Source organism: Halyomorpha halys, unplaced genomic scaffold (genome assembly GCF_000696795.3).
Source record: "Halyomorpha halys isolate HHAL.00 unplaced genomic scaffold, Hhal_1.1 Scaffold964.1, whole genome shotgun sequence".
In the NCBI taxonomy this organism is placed as follows: Eukaryota; Metazoa; Arthropoda; class Insecta; order Hemiptera; family Pentatomidae; genus Halyomorpha; species Halyomorpha halys.
The window spans coordinates 237,967-258,694 of NW_027115048.1; the positions used below are offsets into that span (position 1 = coordinate 237,967).

At 32.7% G+C, this 20,728-nt stretch overlaps 3 protein-coding genes across 3 annotated transcripts in view; all 3 read right to left on the minus strand.

Annotated features, from left to right (window-relative positions):
• LOC106687444 (proteasome adapter and scaffold protein ECM29) overlaps positions 1-10,023 on the minus strand; it is a gene marked incomplete in the record, with an annotated part of 47,587 nt that extends 37,564 nt beyond the window's left edge. The window contains 9 exon segments of the mRNA XM_024361938.2: positions 2,267-2,352; positions 4,032-4,206; positions 4,316-4,455; positions 6,069-6,168; positions 7,411-7,560; positions 8,687-8,805; positions 8,884-9,000; positions 9,152-9,282; positions 9,362-10,023. Coding sequence (XP_024217706.2) covers positions 2,267-2,352; positions 4,032-4,206; positions 4,316-4,455; positions 6,069-6,168; positions 7,411-7,560; positions 8,687-8,805; positions 8,884-9,000; positions 9,152-9,282; positions 9,362-9,386 — 1,043 coding nt within the window.
• A 1,923-nt stretch (positions 10,024-11,946) lies between these two features.
• Positions 11,947-12,714, minus strand: LOC106687439 (craniofacial development protein 2-like). The gene has a single exon (XM_014431326.1). The coding sequence runs from the start codon at positions 12,712-12,714 to the stop codon at positions 11,947-11,949; it is 768 nt and encodes a 255-aa protein (XP_014286812.1).
• A 1,092-nt stretch (positions 12,715-13,806) lies between these two features.
• Positions 13,807-20,728, minus strand: part of LOC106687436 (lipase member I) — a 9,606-nt gene continuing 2,684 nt past the window's right edge. Inside the window, exons 2-9 of the mRNA XM_014431323.3 lie at positions 19,029-19,085; positions 18,776-18,947; positions 16,671-16,816; positions 16,172-16,417; positions 15,671-15,865; positions 15,527-15,587; positions 14,223-14,315; positions 13,807-14,136 (exon numbers count right to left, since the gene is read on the minus strand). Of these exons, the coding sequence (XP_014286809.1) occupies positions 13,962-14,136; positions 14,223-14,315; positions 15,527-15,587; positions 15,671-15,865; positions 16,172-16,417; positions 16,671-16,816; positions 18,776-18,947; positions 19,029-19,071 (1,131 nt within the window). The 5' untranslated portion in view covers positions 19,072-19,085 and the 3' untranslated portion in view covers positions 13,807-13,961. The remainder of the gene's footprint in view (positions 14,137-14,222; positions 14,316-15,526; positions 15,588-15,670; positions 15,866-16,171; positions 16,418-16,670; positions 16,817-18,775; positions 18,948-19,028; positions 19,086-20,728) is intronic.

A 20,728-nucleotide genomic window follows, 5' to 3' on the forward strand; every position in this document is an offset into this window, starting at 1 on the left:
TTATATTTAATCTTATTTATTTATATTTAATTTCCTTTCATTTTTTTTTTTGTAATAAAAATAATATAATCCCAGTGCAATGGCTGAAACCACTTATTGTCCACCATGCTTGCCTCTCTGAATAACACTGACATGTGAATAGCCCGCTATTTGTTTACTGAGCATTTGTACAAGCCTCTGATTCGTGGCGAGCGGCCAACATGTGGATCCGCCTTTAGAGTGCTCCTGTCCATATTAAGAAGTGTGTTACTTCTTTTTGGGCAGGATCCCTTTAGTAACAACTTTGACTAATCTAGTCCACTGGTGTTCCTCCAAAATAACCCAGCCTTGCTCTCGGCAATCATTTTGATATGCCTCTTCGCATGGCAGAGACATATTACACATTACAGAGTTAGGTGTAAAGGGAGCAGTTTCAGATCCTTTCCTAGCAAGGTATTCTGCTTGCTCATTACCTTTAATGTCTTTGTGACCAGGTACCCAATCTACCCACACCTTGTTGGCTAAGGAAAGAGAGTTAAGATTAATCTAATACTTTTTCAGCAATTTAGAGCGGGCTAAATAACTACTCAGCGCATAGATAGCTACCTGACTATCCATAAAAATCGTGATTAGCATATCCCTCGTGCCCTCTTTTATTAAATTCTGGGCACAGACATTAATTGCGAACACCTCAACCTGAAAGACTGTTGTGTGCCTTCCTAGCCATATGAAGTTGCCTTCATTAGGTTTGCCGATCCTCCATATTCCTGCTCCAAAGCCTTGCTCCAATCAGGACCATCTGTATAACAGTTTACCTCATTGCATGGTTTGTGTGGGGTAGCCTCTTCAATGTTAACACTATAATAAATGTCACAATACTTTTTCACTTGAAGATCAGATTGCATAAGCAGTGTCCTGTCTTCATTGATCATCCTGAACAAGCTTCCATATCCTTCATAGATTAGGGAATGGGAGTTCATTCCTAATTTTGCAAGCCTCAGCTTTTTGCCTCTATATGCAGTGGTGTTATATTCAATAGAACCACTATTGCTGCAGAGGGAGTGTTGCTCATAGCATCAGTCATCATGAGGGATGTCAGTCTCTGAAGTTTCCCAAGCCAGGGTTGAGATTTGCTGGTCATAGCCTTATGCCACTATATGATAGTGGCATATAAGACAATGGGTCAATGGGTCAGACAATGAGTCATATGGGTCATGATGCCATGTTCAACCAATAAATAACTCTTGGTTTAAGGCTCCAGGATTTACCTACGGCTTCTTTGCATGCCCAAAGACACCTCAATGCCTTCATATTGGTCCTTTCAACATGAAGGTGCCATTTCAGTTTACTATCAAGAGTAACCCCAAGATGTTTGACCTCAATGCAGAATTCCAATCGTTCACATTTCAGATGCAGTGATCTGATTGCGATATTCTGTCTATTAGTGATGACACAAAGACTGGCCTTTTGAGGATTGATGCCAAGGCCATATTCCTGACACCATCCATTGTTAACGTCCACCATTCTCCAAAGTAATCCAGAAATAGTCTTTGGAAATTTGCCTCCTATCAGCACAGTGATATCATCAGCATATCCATTTGTATAAAAACCTGTATCATTAGATTTGATCAGAAAGGTGTCAACCATCATGCACAAAAGGAGAGGAGATAATACACCACCCTGCGGACAGCCACCAACAGGCTTCATCCGCATTTTAGTGTAACCCAGCTCTAATATAAGCAATCTTCCTTCTAGCATTGCGCTAATCCATTTGGAAGAAAGCTGTCTCACCCCTTTAATTTCCATGGCTCTTGCGATGGTTCTATAAGGGGTGCGGTCAAAGGCACTTTCAATATCAATAAAGACGCTAGCAATAATTTCCTTATTGGCCAAGCTCATCTCAATCCTGGACATGAGGTGGTGTAAGGCATCCTCGCAGGATTTACTGGCTAGGTAGGCAAATTTTGCTCTGTGTAGTTGCTTTCTACCAGTGTAGCTTCCCTAATATGTCTGTCTATGATTTTCCCAAGTACTTTCATTAAGAAAGATGTCAGAAAAATAGGTCTATAGGCCTTATGGTTGTCACCTATTTTTTTTGGTCTTAATACATTTTAAAGATTAAAATATCAAATATAAGTTAATCAGATCCTACATATTAACATAAGTAACAGTAAAAATAATACTATTTTCCAAATAGAGACAAATCAAGAAGTCAAATACTGATTAAACTTATATTTTTTAATTTTTGTTTATTTAACAATTTTTTTTTTTTTGATCATTTACTCACTGTTGGATAATCATACTGGCATAGGACAATGCAAATGCTCTCAATTTCTGATTGGCAAAGGATCCATAGAGTGACTCAAAGAGAACCTGGAATTATAAATAATGAAATAATAAATGATTTTTATGAAACAAGTTTAAAAAACAAAATTAAAAGAAAAATATGAAATGCTAATATTCATGTATTAGTATTACTATATGGATCAGTACATTCAATGTCCTATCATTTCAAAAATCCAAAACTCCCAAAAAGGGGAATAATAATAATAATAATAAAGGTTAACTGAACCAGAAGGATCGATGCTGATACCATCAATTGCTGTCTACATAAGTGGTTCCCACACTGGGTGCCACAACATCCTGGAGTACTCCAAGTGTATGCCAGGGGTGCCCCAAGCGAAGGCCACTTTCTCAAAATATTACAAAAATATGGAAAGAAAAAAAATTAAAATTAAAATAGCAAATATATAGTACATTCCGGGACTTTCTTAGCATAGTTATTTCTTCTATTCCGACATATTCAACCGCTCTTAGGATAATTGTACCATAATTTATTTTTAACTTGATAAGGGTGCCACGAAGTTTTTTTTCTAGCCAATAAGAACACTACAAAATTGTTTTGGGCAAAAATCCATCTGATTAGATGCTCATATAAACCCAAATCTACCAGATTATTCTTGATGCAATCCTTCTAGCTACGTTTCAGTCTACCCCTTGGACATTTACCCATTGGATCAGTGTTCATTAACATCTTAAGATTGCTACTAAGCCCAAAAACCTTACACAACCATTCTGTTTGTCGCAATGCTATAACCTGAATTATGATTACCAGGTGTAGTTACCTCAATTCGGAGTAGTGTAGACTTCTAAATTCTCCAGTTATTAATCCTTTTTTTGGTCCGAATATTTTTTATATTATACATTCAAAAACCTTAATACACTGTTCTTCCCTTAGTGTAAGAGGCTTGGTTTCACATCTTTAAAGAACAGCAGGAAGGATAATAGTTTTGTGAATTCTAACTTTGAAGTTTGCAAACAGGTGCGAGCTAAGCAATTTTGAAATTGAAAAACAACAAGCATTTCCTGTAATTAATCCCACCTTTATTTCCTCATCACTTTGTTTTTTTTTTCTAGTTACTGCAGATCCTAAATACTAAACCTCACTACCTATTCAATATCTATATCACTGATTTTATTGCCATTTTTGCTGTTAACCATATATTTTGCTTTATATCAATTTATTTTGAAACCTATTTTCTTACTAATTTATATAAATATAGTTGTATGTAGTTTTAAAGTTTTCTCGTCTTCATCCAATAATATTATATTATAATCCTACCCAAGTACAGGTATTTTAACACCTAATGTTAAACACTTTTCAATATGCATCACACTTTCAAAGCGTATTTCAGTCCTAAATTAAAAAAGATAGGTGATAGAGATACAGAAATTGAGTAAACTTACAAAAAAACAGAACAATTCTTGTTCAAATGATTGTTTAAATGGACTTTAAACAAGTTGGGAAAATATTCATTTGTATGGCCAACAAATATCACACTTTGTAACTCGCTATTGATTTTTAGAACATCTATATCAAAGTGAAAAAGTCTGTTTAAAATTTAAAATCAAGGCAATTATGATCTGAAAGACTCTATAGTAACAAAATATGATGATTTTGCAATGTATCAATTGCCATAGCTCATGTGTGTAATAAAAATAATTTCACATTACAGTTCACAATATACAAATATTAAAAGTCATTTACTCACTCTGATCGCTATTGGATACAAAATAACAGTAAATTTAGAAATATGCTGCAAAATTTTAAGTCTGATTCTCATATTTATAGATCCCCGAAGTTTGTCTGGGGTTGAGCCTGCATCACTTCCAAGATAAATAGAATAAAGAGGAGTTACTGCTTCAACCTTATTCGTATCAATGTCACTAATGAAAAAAAAAATTAAATTAAAAATCAAATAACTACATTATAATATCATAACAGATATATTGAAAATTAATAAATAAAATAAAAAATTGTTCAAGCAATGATTACCGCATAATTTTCTTTATCCTATCTTCTGCCAATTGTGAAACAGAAGATCTATAATCACCAGAAGCAACGACCAGAGCTGGGTACTCTTGATTGGGAGTGTACAGACCAGATGTGAGCATTCGAATGCATTCTACCTTTGTCTGAATATAATAAAACAAACAGGTTAGTTTTTTTTTTAATTCTTACATTCTCATAATAGAATCATAAAATAGTATTATAAATTATTATTTATGTATTTATATTTATTTTAGAGACTTTCTTAAAAGTCTTAAAGCTCAAGTTGACTAATTGCAACTCACCATTTACTAGTATAGTACGTTAGAAACTATGTACAGATAAGTTATATTCTGTATGTCAATGAGCCTCAGTAGGTACTCACTTATTGATAGAGCAGTCACCCATTAAAGTGGTGACCAAGAAGCAAACATAAACACACAACGGAAGATATTATTAAGTCTAATTATAAAGGGGGAACTGGAAAATAATGTTATTTTCTTACAATAAATCAAGCAAACACATTTTAAGGAGTTTTTATTTTTAATCAATGATGTCAACCTCATTATTGTCAGCCTTTTGCCATCTAATGTGCACATTTTCAATGCTGGATTGATAAAAATCAATTAGTTTTTGAGGAAAATATATAGAGATAGCATTTAGGATATCATTCAAATTTGCAAATCTTTTGCCTTGAAGGGATCAGAATAAATGGAAATCTTATGGTGCAACATCAATGTGTATGATAAGTGAGGCACCTTTCATCCCAATTCATTAATTTTTACCAGGGTTTTTCTTGTGCAATGTGGTCTTGCATTACCATGTTGGAGAATAATGCTTTTCTACTAACAATCACTGGCCACTTTTCAATTAAAGATCGATTTACACAATCCAATTGTTCACAGCAAAGGGCTGGATTCAATTTGTCCAGGTTTCAGAACTTCAAAATAAACAATGCTGTAAATACTCCACCAAAAGGCCTTATTAGGGTATAGACCTGGCATTTCATTAGCAGAGATTCACCACCTTTGGATTATTATAGAGGACCCATATTTCATCTCAGGCAATCAAGCAATCAAAAAACGCTTCCGTATTCTGCTGTTGAACAAATAAGTTGCATGTGGTGAATTGGTAAGCTTTATTCTCTTCAGACAGATTAAGTGGGACCCAAACATCTGCTTTGCTTACTATACCAATCTGCTGCGAATGTATTTGGATCTTTCACCAAAGGTTGTTAAGTGTGACAATTCCTTGATTGTCTGACACGGATTTGCTTCTACTTTCTGCATTAACATTGTCTAACATTGAGGATATTCCTTATTGATACAAGTCGGAAAAATCAAAATGGCCGGATTTGAACTAAGAAAACAATCTATAGCATTTATGAGCTCTAAGACATTTGAATAAACATGACAAATGTTTTCGGTAGTAACTGTTGTAACTACCCTAGCGAAACTCAAAAAGCATGTAATACTGGATATATACACAATGAGCTAAGAAATGGCAATGAAATAGTGACATGCCCAAAAAACGACATTACTTTCTTGCCTATATGTTAATTTTAGAATTTTTGAAGAAGGAACAATATAACTATTCTACTTTGGTGGTATGGAAAATGAAGTTTCTGATCAGCTATGAATAACAAATATTAAGTTCACATTGATTTATATACAAGCAAATAATACATCACATTATTGTTTATTATAAATTAGATTCAAGAAAAGTATTAACAATAAATACAGAAAGATATTTTACAAACCTTTTCCATTGCATCAGCTGACATGTCCAAGAACCCATCTTGAGTTAGCCTTCTGTATGAATACTGTGATATATCTGTCAGATTCTGCTCACTAACACAGCTGAAAGAAAAACATAATGCACAACTCACAAGATATCAACAAATCTTTCTATTTTATCTGGTTCAGCAATGAAGTCATGCAAATTAAGAAAAAAATCTTCATTTCAGAGAATATTGAAAGAAAAATTAATTACTAGCAGAATAAACACTGAAATAGAATTGACTTAATAAATTCAGTTAAGTAGTTTAAAATAAAAGAGAATATTAACAATTATTTTTGTAAGAAAACCTTAAAATAAAATTTATTTGAATCGTTTCAAATATATGAACGGTAAAAACAATATAATCAGCTGAACACTATCTAGACAGACTAAGTTCATCCTCTCTAAATCTTTACCATATTTCTGTATTAACCTGAGTGTTGGACAATATCTAACTTCAAAAGAAAAGTTCTGTTGGAGAAAAATAGAAGTGATATAACAACCAGAAGCTATACAATGCCTTTGGGGAGATTCATGTCAAAACAATGAAGATGAGGCATTCAAGATTTGGAGATATTGTCAAGACAAAAAATTTATAATAATTGGAGGATGACACACCGACAGTAGAATTATTATTATTGGCTGAAAGGTTTTTGTATTGCAAATCTGAACTTTAAAAAGTTTGCTGTAGAGTTAAGGAAATAAAGAGATGACTCAGCTTATAAAACAAAAAAAATAAACCATGATATTTAATTCGTCATAATAATACTACTAAACCAATAAAGAATTGTTTTAATTCACAGAAGTTGTCATTCTGTAGACTGCATACATCTCTGTGCTTATGTTTCATCATGCTTAAATAAGCATAATGTTTAATGAAAAACTACACTATTTCAGAAAAATGAAGGAATGCAATAATATCCGGTATTTAAAATTAATTTTTTGGATGCAGTATAATGTACAAATTGACAACTTAAAAAAAAAAAAAAAAAAAATAGACTGAATAACATACTTTCACTACGATAGCTAGCTGAAGCAGTAATAGCACTTAAACTTAAAATAAAAAGAATCAATAAATTTTTTCACAACTATTAAAAATCTAACATTTAATTACAATAAGCCATAGTTAGCATATAAATAAATAACCAATGAAAAACTGATTTATTACATGAATTGAAGCAAAACTATCTCGATAAATTAATGTGCCAAGACAGTGGCTAACTCGTTAAAATATTTCCTTTAATAAAATGAAAATAAATAAATAACTGCTTACTAACGAAAACATTGTATTCTATAACTCATAGAAATACAATTTCACTCACCCATAAGGAAACATAAAAACATCCATGATGATTGACAATAAGAGTTTCTTTAAATTGTCCTTGTCGCCCAGGTTGAATAAATTCTTTCCTTCATTTTCATCTCTTGGATAAACGTAATCTTTACTTGATGCAATGAGTAATACTAAAAGGCTGAAAATAAATTAAATTGGAACTAAATAATAAAAATCTGATATGTTAAGTTAATATTAGTAAAAACTTTAAAATTAGTTTTGTAAAATAATGATAAATTAATTTTAAAATCTTAAATTGGAATTTTAATTATTTATTTTTTTCTAAGGATTTGTAAACCTAATGCAATAAAGAACCAAGAATAAAAATGAGGTATATATGAAATAATATTGGGTCCATAATACTACCCATAGTTCAGTACTCCGGCTTTAAGACATTTAATTTCAGAAAGATCAGCACTCACTTTCACTGCAAAATGTTTGTTTGGTATGAAAGTAAATTGCATTGTAGATAAGGTAGTAGAAGTAAAGTTTTTAGTAGGAAAAGCAAGTCTTCAAGCCAAACCTCATCAAAAGTTTGACTTTAAAAATTAGAAACTTGATGTGTATATATGTATACGGTTGTAAATATCAATAAATAAATTATTAAAAAAAAAGAAAAAATAGAAATACATTATACTAACAGATAAGATTATTGTACAGTTAAATAAGGTTTTATAAAATCAAAGTCATGATCTGAAATAAAATTATGTATTTCAAGAGAAACTAAAAGGTGAAGATGTATTTTTATTAGAAAAATTAAAAAAGGAAGGAAGAAGGCTGGAGGATAGGAATTCATCATGACAACTTTAGAATATTCCCAAAAGACAGAGAAGTGCCCAATTCTGAAAATAGTAGACATTAGTTAGAATAAGAACTTCTTTACAAGGAAGATTTTAAATAATAAAATTTGATATTTGATCAAAGCCCATAACTTCATTGTTTACCGAGCTCTCAATAAAATCACAAAATTCCTAAGGATGAATTAATTTTGAGGGTGTCATGGCAAGGGTAGTTTGAATTGATTTTGAATAAGGGCTATAACATATTCAACCATTTATACAACGGTTAAATAGGTCGAAATAGAGTGCTAACAACTGTACTTCTTGAGTATCTGATTGGGCACGAATCATCACTGATTGCATTAGATCAGAGACATCATGATGATAGGGAATGAATTTTGTCATACTCCATATTTCATTCTTATCAGATAAAAAGTTATTTGAAGAATTATTAACAATAAAAAAATTTAAAATGTCAAAAACTACCTTTCTTGATGTTGAAGGGGCTTATTATTCACTGCAGACATTAACTGAGGTAACAACTCAAATTTTTTATCTTTAGGGAGACGAGGAAACCCAATCTTGATGTAAATTATAGTAAAATTCTAGAAAAAAATAAGACACAGATCTGTTTAAATATGAATAAAGAAAAGATTAATATAAAAATAAATAATATAACTTACTACTATGAATGCTGAAGCATTTGAATCTCCATAATATGATACTAAGGTTTCTACAGGTAACTGCACTGACTTTGCAGCCTTTGTTCTCTTTGATACATGTGATAATAATTCAATCACCTTAAAACAAATATTCATAGATTATAATTATAAACAGATACCCGGTAATCACAGAAATAATTTCAGATTTAAACTTTTTTTACTTTCTTAACCATCTTTAAGTTCTTGAAGAACATTGTAAAAGAGGAGAGAATAGTATTTTCAGGCCTACCTTATTCTTCACACTTTCATTAGGACTTGATAGTTTTTGTATAACTGACAGTAAAACTTTATTAATAATAGTTTCAAATTGTTCATCTGTTTCAGACATTACAATACCAAGGAATACTCTTTCAAGAAGAACTGAAAGAAATATTAAAATACATTAACATTAAGTAAATTATAATTCCTTCTTCAAAAATGTTGTTAAAAACTTTATTACCCAAGTCATCATTTTCTTGAGTCATGATGAATTGTTTCACTTCTAAAAGTTATATTGCTGAGGAGAAGGAGTTGCGAAGTTATCTGCTTTAAAAGGTAATCACAAATAGCAATGACATTTCAGATTAATAATATTAACATCAAAAGGCGTCGTAACTGAAGGTTATACCGTTTGCCGGGACTTCAATGAGGTCTCAATAACAAACTTTGTTAAGATCTTTTAATGTTTATATAAGTTACCTCTTTGGAACAAGTTGTTCCATAGAGGTGGAAAGTCTTTTAAAGATGGTTTCAAGTAATCTAATAAGCATTTTACGTTGGTTGGAATGAAGGGTGTAATCCCACATATTAAAACAAATAATAAATCTAGAGATAGATCCTGTGGTAGTTGCCACCGACCTATTAAACTTCGATAGAGACTGCCCGTCTGGAAATCACGTAATGATTTTTACTTCATTTACTATAGAGATAATAAAATAATATATAGCAATCATTTTAACCTTTAGCAAGCTATGCATCCATTCAAAAATGAAATCATGTTTAAATTACTTTAGTCCAGGAGTCCAGGAAGTGCATAAATAATACAACTAACACACATTGGGAGTACCCAATTATGTTTTACCACCATGGTGCTCGCTCTTCAGGAGTACTATGAAGCCCAACATGTAATAATAGGTTTTAGGTTACTTAGCTGTACGCACAGGTGTTCGATCACGAGTTTTCCAAAAATAGTTTATTAAATATATGTTATTGATTAATTAAAAATATAAGTAAATTTGTATACTATAGTTACATATATATTAAAATAATAATAATTTCAAACAAATTATGGAAACCATCCTTCTTATTTTGTTTTTTCTTTTTTGACAACTTTATACAGTATAAACTGAAATATATTTTTGATAAGACTAAATGTCCATTCCCTGGAGGGGCAATTTGGGTTAGAGCGTTAATAAATCGTTTATCTATAATAATATGATATGAGAAAAAATTTGGATGGTCTCATGGCTAATAGAATAATGGCTTATCTGATGACTATGTAGGAAGTTTCGCTGTCGCGGTCACTTCTGCGTCTGATTGGAGCTTCCCTCGTCCAGGTAGGCTAGTAGGCGAAATGGTGAAGACCTTGTACTTCGCTTCAGGTGCCCGGAAGAACTTCTTTCTATCTCGGAGGCTGGCCAGCAAGTCCTTGGCTGTAGCGTGGTATTAGGGTCAGTCCAGGTTCTATCTTGCATACCACGATAGATAATTAATACGGCATCGCAGTCGCGGCGTCTTCGGGGTCTTCCGTTGTCCGGGGCAAGAGGGCATCGGAAAATGAGACCTCCGACCCAGACTTTTTACAAATCAAAAAGGGAACCGAAAATATCGGATACTTAAATCTGACAGTACCTTCTTTTTTTTTATATATATCACGTATCGGCCACTAAGGACCACGTGAATATCAATGGTTAGGCTTCTTTGAGAGTCTTGATTTTCTTTCCTCCCATCGCAGTTTCATGATCCTCGACTGCCTTTCTTTTCTTTCTTCGGACCACTTCGCATCCTTTTTTTCCTCTTCCATCTATTTGTAATTCCAGTCTATTCAGCAGGACTTTAGAGAAGATCTTATATTTAACTGATAGTAATGAAACTCCTCTATAGTTATTAACATTGGTTTTGGACCCCTTTTTATGTAAAGGATGTGTTAAGGCGGTTTCCCATTCTTCTGGCATTTCTTCCTTCTCCCAAACCTCCATAAACATTTCCAGGATTTCCTTCTGAAGTTGTCACTCGTCAATTTCCACATTTCTGCCAGGACGCCGCCTTCACCAGAGGCCTTATTATTTTTAAATGATTTTATTTCTTCTTCTTCTGGTGGGTCTGAATCTATGTTTTGTGGGGTGTTTTTCTCTACCACTAATTTCTCATTAGGTTTTTCACAGCTTAGGAGGTTTTCGAAATATTCTGCTAGAATTTCAGTTTCGGGATTTGTTTAGGGCTAGAGTTCCGTCTTTTCTCTGCATTACCAGTCCTGGAGGGTTGTACCCTTTAATTTTTCCCTTGATTGCCTTGTAAAAGAGTCTAGTTTCGTTCCTCTTGAAATTTTCTTTCATTTCTGCCAGTTATTCGTTGTAGAATTTTCTTCTTGATGTTCTCATTATTCCATGTGCTTCATTTCTAACCTTTTTATATTCCTCTAGATTTTTAGAGGTTTTATGCTGGTTCCATTATTTCCATGATTTCCATACTTCCATCCTTTTCCTAATGGCATTTTCACATTCTATGTTCCACCATACTTTCTTCTTGCGGAGGTTGCGTCGTGCCAGCTCTCTTGCAACTGCTGTTAAATTTTGTGTCAATTCTTCCCATTTTTCCGGTGATTTTAATTTTTCTCTATATTCCTGTTCCTTTTCTTTTACTAGAACTCCTCTGTCTACTGATATTGCTTTTTTCTTAGGTTCAGTTCTGGTTGTCTTTCTAGCAGGTATAAAATTCATCTTAATTTGAGAAGGGAAGTAACATTAAATGCTCTTTTCACTCTGATATTTTGGACCTCTTTATAATTTTTTTTGGAGGTTGCCACATGATCCAACTGATACTCCCCTAGGGTGTAGTTAGGGGAAACCCACGTCGTTTTCTTACTGGTTTTGTTCTGTAATGTGTTAACATAAGTTTTAAGTCGGAGATTTTACATAGCTGTACCAGTCTTTCTCCATTCCTGTTGGTCCATTTGTGTGCCGGATACTCCCCAACAATATTATTGTATCTTTTTTCTTTCCCTATTTGCGCGTTGTAATCGCCAAGGAGGATTTTTACATGGTTTTGGGGGATTTTTATCATCTCTTTTTCCAGAATTTCCCAGAATTGTTCCACTTTCTCTGAGTTTTTCTTATTATCTTCATTTATGGGGGCATGTGCGTTTATGGTAGTGTATTTTTTTGTAAGTAATGACAACCTGGAACTTACTTCCTTGAATCCCACTACGGTGTTCAGAAATTTTTTATCCACTATAAATGCCGTCCCAAGGTGAGGCATCCCTCGCATTATCTTCTTGTCTGGGGGTCCTTTGTAAATTTTAAAATCACCTGACTCTAAGGCTTCTGTGTCTGTGTACCTGGTTTCTTGTAGGCCCATTACTGATATTTTTAGTCTCTTTAGTTCTGCTCTGATCTGTTTTAATTTTCCTACCTGGATTAGGAAGTCTATATTGTATGTTCCAAAATAGTACTTGTTTTTGGGTCTGAACTTCTGCGTAGGGTACTTGTGGTGCTCCGATTCATCGTGTTTCAGCTTTTCACTGTCAGGCATCATGGAATCCAATCGCTCGACTTTGTCTTTAGGGTAATTATTTTTGGTGAGAAGCTTCTTCATGATATAAGAGTTTTTATATAAAGTACCTTTTTTATTATTTATAAGCAAAGTATTTTTTTTTTATTTGTAATAATTAAACATCTTTCACTGCTAGTAATAATAAAAATTGATTAATATAAACTTGACAGATTTTTAGCTTTCACTTACCTGAATTTGGAACTATAGAAAGCGCAAGTATTGCTTTTGTGTATAATGAACAAATTGGTATTTTTTAGCAAGCAAGGATTAATTTTAAACTTATGTAGTAATAAGTTAAAGTTAAGTGATTTTTATACATGTTAGTCCTTGTTAAGCCACCTCAATTCGACATAGTCTCCTTGTTGGAAAGCTTAACTAAAAAAAAAATAAATAAACGCTGGCTCGGATAAATCATTTATTTGTAAATTAAATTAAATTAAATACATAAATTATATTGAAAACAAATAAAAACCTTCTAAATAATATAGAGCTCAATTAACAAAATAATAAAAAAAAATACTCCCTCTGAAAACAAATTACAATAAAAAAAAAATTGCTAATTACAAAACTGATGAACTCCGATGGGTCGGGGTCCTGTAGTTCGTACCGAAAAGGTCGGAGACGAAGTTCTGTTCTTAACGTAAGTGGCCCCACACAGCAAACCGCCCCGAAGATCTCATCCAGAAAGGTCTGGTGACAAGTACAGCGACTGGGCGACTGTAAGTTGGCTACTCGACTGGGGCCAGTGTACAGGGGCGTGTGGACTTAGCCCGCAACTTGTTGTATTGTTGTTGCAAATGATTCCATTGGCTGGTATTTCACGACCACACACACGCACAATTCTTCATTTAAAAAAAAAAAAAAAAAAAGATTTACATTTTAATTAATATACACATATATATATGGATATATATATATATATATGGCGTTAACAGTCCTGTTCAAAGACGGGTTAGGTCTTTCATCAATTAAGTGGGCGCAGGTTTTGCGACGGAAAACCATACTGTAAATGCGCCCGTTATTTCCATTATAGCCAAAACTCGGGTTCGAACAAATATATTATAATTACTATAGTGGACAATATTAAAAATAACTTATTAAAAGAAATGTTATTGTTATATTTTTATTTCTGAATACACCAGGTTCAATAAATAGCACTCTATTGTAATATTGCTTAATAAGGTTTATTCATTACAATTTCTTAATGACGTGCATGTTTATTGCAACTGTTTAAACGATAGATTGGTGATTAGCAAATTTTACACCCATGGAAGTCGAAACAAGTTATTTTATAGAATAAGGTATGCGTTATGCAGAGAACATTTAAATTCACCAAACTTGTATTTGTTATATACACTGAGCCTTTTTCGTCTGGTACTGGGTTTCGAAGAAGCATTTGATGGTAGTTCAACAACTCCAAATGGTGATTTACGATTGGTCACCCCGTAGTAAATTCCTTTCACACTGTTTTGACACAAAGCATGATAATTCTGAGTACATTGTTAATATACATTAATACCAGACTACTACGGGAACACAGATTGGTTTACCTTGAATTGAGGTAGTAACCCATATTGACACCGTCGTAAGTGCACTCCACTGGAACCTTGACTGGGATTTCCGGGCATTTAGCCATAGGGAATCTAAACAAGTTTTAAAAGTAAGTTATCAAGCTGCAATTTAAAATATAAGCTTCAGTGTTATCACTTAAAAATGATTTTAATTATATCAAATATGAAAATGAAGAAAGAACTATAACCTGAAATAAATGTATGTAACATTTGTTAGGGAAAATAAAGACGGTTGGGGCACCTTATCGATCTCAAAATTAGGCACCTGTTACTCAAGCCCTAAATAGGAGTGTAGTGAGATTGTTCTATTTATTGCCCACAAGCCGGAGTAATGTGGCAATAAATAAAGAGTTCTGTTTATATTTATTTCAAAAAGGCATGATTGAAAACAAGAGCTCAAAGAACTTTCCTATTGATGTTTAGTGTTTAGCCATAAATTTATTTCTCCTGTTAAAAAAAAAATATGATGAAATTTCCCTCTGCCGACGGCTAGGTGGCTTTTGTTTTTACTGTTTTAAAAGGAGGTAGATAAAATTAGATTACAGTTGCAATATTATTTTATCGCTCCATCGAATATGCTTTTTATACAGTTTAGATTCAGATCTTTTGTAGTTATAAAATATCTACTTACCTATTGTGAGTTCGATCATATGTCCTATTATTTTCGGTTGCCACAAAAACCTTTACCTTAATTAATTTTGCTTGTTGTTAGTTAATATAATTTGTGCAAGTTCTATATTATTTTTTCTTTGACGGAGTAATGTATTTTTAATGTTCACTATGATTATTAAAGGTGGTTATTGCTGCTTTAATTAGGGCACAACTACTTACTTTCTCTCGCAGCTCTCGTTCATGAGGTAAACTCAATCCAAATAGAACCAATTTGTGGAGCTCAACACTTTATTTTTTCCTTGGAGATGGATAACTATAAAGTATTTGATGATGGGGTGAAAAAGATCCATCTCCACTAACAAAGACTCCTGCGTGGTTGAGCCACAGTATCAACTGAAAAGGATCCTTTGGAGGTTAGTTTATCTCTTGAGCGAAAGCCGACATTTGAATAAGATCTAGGAGTTTTATCTGTCAAGATTTTATACAGTGACATAAATTTAATTTAATTTATTCTTTTTCTTTTGTTTTATTAACGGGTTTGAACCGGTATCAGCAGGTCTGGATTTTGGTACCATACCCACTGAGAAGCTCCACACTCAAATCATATTGAAAGAATTTAAAATATTTTCTTATAAGACGTTTATAGAATATCAGAATAATGAAATAATTACTTGTCGTTTGGGTTTACGGATTCTTGAAAATATTTCGGAGCTCTTAGATGGCTGCATATGCCTAAGGAAGAAAACATTATAATTTGTTAATTTCCAAATCAAAATGAATAGAGAAAAATAATTTTGGTATTAATGTAAAAATACCCATCGGGTCCACTGAATAGCAACCGGGTTGGGAGTTTCTGCCGCCGTTTGGATAGAAATCGACATCACAGATTGGACGCATGAAACCCAAACTTCCCCCACTCGTGTGAATGCAATCGACGAATTTCGCATCTGTTGGATTCAATCGCTGTAATGGCTGAGCGTCTTTAAATCCAGGCAATGCAGGGTCCAGTCCTTAAAAAAATATTTAATTTAAATTGGATTAAATAAAACAATAATTTATCATTTTAACAAACTTTTAAAGAAACGGGCAGGCTGAAAGTCAATATAAAGTTGGCATTGAATGTATTCGAGGGTTACAAAGAAAAAAAAATCTTCTCATAATCATGTTTCATCTTCCAATTCTTCATTTTTGTTTGGTCTCTTTTTTTACTATTATATAATTTCTATTGTCACACAGTTTATTTTGTTACATGACGAATCTTAATCGTATTGCGAGAATGCTTATTTACAATAAATTATTATAAACTTATAATTTACCTGTTATCCTTGCGATTTTTGTAGTACAGTTTTGACCAGCAAATCCCGCGATGTGAGCTCCGAGACTGTGGCCAATCAGATGCATTTCATCCGGATTAGCTCCGTTCTTCACTAAGGTATCGAGAAGTTTAGATATGCAGAGTCCAATGAGGTCAGTCCTTTTCGCAACTTCAAAATACCAAGGATGTCTGGAGAAGAAACTCCAATCCACCTCGATCACGTTAGCGTCATGGAATCCAAGGATTTCTGAAAGAATACGATTGGTTTTAAAGCTTAAAATACCATTCAATTTTTTTTTCATCGGATGATCTAATGGCTTCGTAGTTCGTTTATCAGTACATTTTGTAAAATAATTTAATTTTTTTAATTTTATAAATTCGGTTACTGATGATGAATCAAAGGAGTGTTGTGGACTGCGCATGAATTAAGATGTTTCCGCTTTTTCTGAATCCCGTAAAGGAGATTATTAAGTTTTTTTTCAAAAGTGGTTAAAACGTACCTTTTCTCATTGATTCAGGCATTGTGTTCTTAGCAGCATGTAAATAGCCATGCACAACTATCTTGAATGGCTTATGGATGTTCTCTTTTAATAAGGGATCTATCGGTTTGCTGATATTTAGCAGTATAGGCTTGTCCGTGTTGTTCCTATAATTCGAAAAATATTAGATTAATTCAAGATAAGGACATATATTAACTCAAGTTTATGGGTGCCTTGGTAGTTAGTAAAATTGAGGTTGAAATAGTGACAACTTAAGTTGAATAATATCATAGTGATGAACCTCTCTAGATCTTACTGATCTCAATATATATCATAACTATTCACTATTATAATACTATTAATATTATAATGTTACAATACTGTTAATTTATTTTGGTGAAAATATATAGAAAACATTTATTTGAGATTTAGTACTAATGATTCAGTACAACACTAAAAAAATCTAATAGAAAATCATATAGAGTACATTTGCTAAAATATGACCTCTAGAAGAGGTATTTTCGTTCAATAGTTCCATAAATACATTTTTTTTAAAAAGCAACATTTCATAACGAAAGATCAGTAGTTAGTAAATTTATTTTGATAAAACTATAACTCAGCAAAACATACAGATGTTTATAATCACACTAATTAAAGTTAGTTTAATGAACTATACAGGTAGTTTGTAATGTTTATCTTCGTAGGGACCGGCACACACAGTGTTTAAGTACAGTAGTTCACGTGAGACTACTAACGCTCTGAGTGCTGGCGTGGAAAATCAAATGTAAGGAAGGATTTTTTAAATGTACGATTGATAGTTATTTATTTTCACTCTTTCAAAAATGCGAAAACAATTATTTCTTGAGCAGACTGTACGCCGATAAGTGTATAGGCCAGTTTATAATATTAACCGCCTTTTAAGAGGGAAAATTTCTTTCCCTTCATGCTAGAATCTTCTTTTACGCTTTAGTTAAAATTTAGCTTATAATACACGACATTTTCCGGTAGCAGTTCCTATCACATTTACTTCTTCTAACTAATAAATATCGATATTTCATACATCTTTCATGTTTACGAACGATGTTACTCAAGGATCCTCGTACTTTTTTGACTATGAAACTCTATTGGTTAACAATTCTCAGTGGTAGATATTTAACATTAGAATACATAATACAAATACAAAATATGACAGATTTTACGAAATAAAAATATTATATATTTATAGCATCATTGGATCCTATAACCAGTAACTCCAACCAAAAATGTCTTAATACATGGAATATTTATATTAAAAATACACCTAATTCTCCTATATTTCTATATCTAGTAAGGTCCTAATTTAATTATAGTTTTCAATGTTCCTCCTTAAATTTATGTATTTATAATTATTATAACAAGCTTAAAAATCACTACTTATTAATTAAAAAGAAAAATACATCAATTCAAAACGGCTACCAAATATTGAGGTAATTATAAAAGGAATGAATTTTCGGAAAAAAACACTTGTGGTTTATATCTGATTATAAATTATTCAGCCAAAAGAGTTATATGTATGACAATTAAATGTGACAGTTAAGGCGGCAGTTAGTCCACTGACATTACTTGTACTATCAACTATTACGTCGGACCTAGTTCGGCAATACTGACTTGACACTAAACTGACATGACAGTAACTGTCAAACAGTTACATTTTTTGGTCGAGTGAATCGGCCGCACTGCTGATAAGTATAGTTAGTATTATCATGTAAATATTAACAGGTAGTATATTTACAAGATCCGAGGGTTTTAGGAATGTGGATACAGATAAGTTTTGGTGGCGGAAATTAAAAAGATGTGGAAACATTAGAGCAGTATGTGCTCCCTTATAAAGTAGCGGGAAAGGGACCTGAAGGTATGATAGAAATACTAACAAATATTGAAATGAAATTCTATGTTGACAAGTTGAATCAGTGCTTAGTAAGGTATCTAGCTAACTAGCTTGCTTATAAGGCATACGAAATTAGAGCTAATCCTTCTAGAAAGTCTTGCTTATGTTTCTTCATGTACAGATGAAAGGCAAGATAGCGTTAAGAATCTTAAAAAATATATTTAAATCGAATAATAACCTTGAAAATAAATTTGAGTACCTGGAGTAATAGTAGAAATTGACGTTCTTGTCTATACTGACGTTAATAGTTTTAGTGAGAGCCCCAGTGATCATACCAATGACATTGTTTACTAACAAATTAGGATTTATTTCGTGGTCATGCTGATCTGCTGATGGAACCCACTTTATCGTGCTAGGTTCAAGGGCAAGACCTGTTAAAGTAGTTTACAAACGATTAGAAAATTGGATATTTTGGGTAATTATTACTGAAGGAATACTTAGTGGATACTTACCGAACGCTAGTAGAGAAAGTAGGCTTAAGCTTGTAGGAAACATTTCTTGACTTTCCTCTGCAAATATAAAGAATCTTAGTGGGGGCTGTAAAATTCTTCATTTTGTAAAACAGAATTCCTTAAGGGGTTTGGGAATAAAATCTACTCACATAGGTTTTTGTTATCCTTGTAAGACAACTTCTTCGTAAGTACTTAATCTGCATAATTGATGGAATGTACAGATTGTAATCATATTTTGATTTAATTAATTAATATATCACGTCAATTTCTAATGGAACCACAACTTTCGCATAGGAAAAAAATGATAAGACGAGTAAAAATATCGGGAATGTTTTGTTCAATCTAGAGAATTTAGATTTTAAGTACTTATTACGTGTATGTGTTGGTGATAATGAATTTTTCAATTGAACACAGCTCAGACATGACTTTGAGTAACAACGCTAAACCTAGTTGAAAAAGTACGATACAGCTGAAGGGAGGTTTCTAAGAGGTTTACCATAAACAAGGAATCAATAATGTATCCAATTAAAAGATTAATATGTAAGATTAATAATGAATGGAAATAGATTTTTATTTATAATAAAATTAAAATGTCAGTTAAGTAATTATTTGCGACAGTGCCAATCCGCAAAACCTCACTGGTGCTGAAACGTATGCCCATAAAGCTCACAATATACCTCCTAATTTACTGTTTTGAATGAGCTCAGTATGAATTTCATTTTGAAGCACTGTCAATGTGGATAGGAAAGACCAATTTATACTCGTTAGAAATTTAACAGCTAGTAGGTAATCCATTAACATTGTCAAGGAACGTAAGAACCTAGGAGGCCTTACTTCTCTCCCCATGGTTTAAGATATCTTTTAAATCGATTTTAGGTCTTGGTTTACAATAGTTTTGGCAATACTCTGGACCTGAGTTGAGTTCGTACATCTTCTCGAAGATAGTTACGGAAGCTAACTGTGGTTAATAAAGATCGAAGAATACCCGTTCCTGAAATTGAACGGATCCTTTACTGATCATGAGTTAGGCATTATGTAATTCTCTTTTACATCATCATATCAGTAGATATGCTGCTCTGGGTATGAATATTTTTGAGGCTCACATAGATAAAAATCTACCCACAGTTCTTGTTCCGGCTCAATTTTGCAAAAGTAAACACTTAAGGACCTAAAAATAAGCGTTATCCTATATTTTCTTCACTGAAAATATAGTTTTATGTATATAGTTCGACTATACACCATTACACCATTTGGAGTAAGGAGTATAATCTACCAGCAAAAGTGAAGCCAAAAATGTACACCTTTAAAAGCAAATATTACTTTGATCTCAACATTAAAGTGAAACCTGGAAGCTTGATCAACCACCTAATTTTTTGCTTTATTTTTGCTTAGATGGAGACTAGAGTATACCACCCTCTCCCTATATACATCTCCTGTGAACTTTGTTTCAGTTGTGGTAGACAGCTTGTGACCTTGATTATGGAGCTCTTTTCATTCTTCACTGTGATTAGTTTCTCGTTTCAGTTCGTATCTAATCACTGGATTCTCAGATTTTATTCTCAGTAAATCAATCATTGTACAAATACTAATATAGAACGTAAACCCTCGCTTCTAGTCGCTCTGCTATCCGTTTAAAGGCATCTGTCCTTTTTCTTTTTTTGATAAACATAGATTTATTTATTGATAGATATTACAATCTG

Bases quoted from the DNA above. Each gene is read 5' to 3' on its own strand.
- LOC106687439 (XM_014431326.1), bottom strand. From the start codon at position 12,714: ATGAAGAAGCTTCTCACCAAAAATAATTACCCTAAAGACAAAGTCGAG.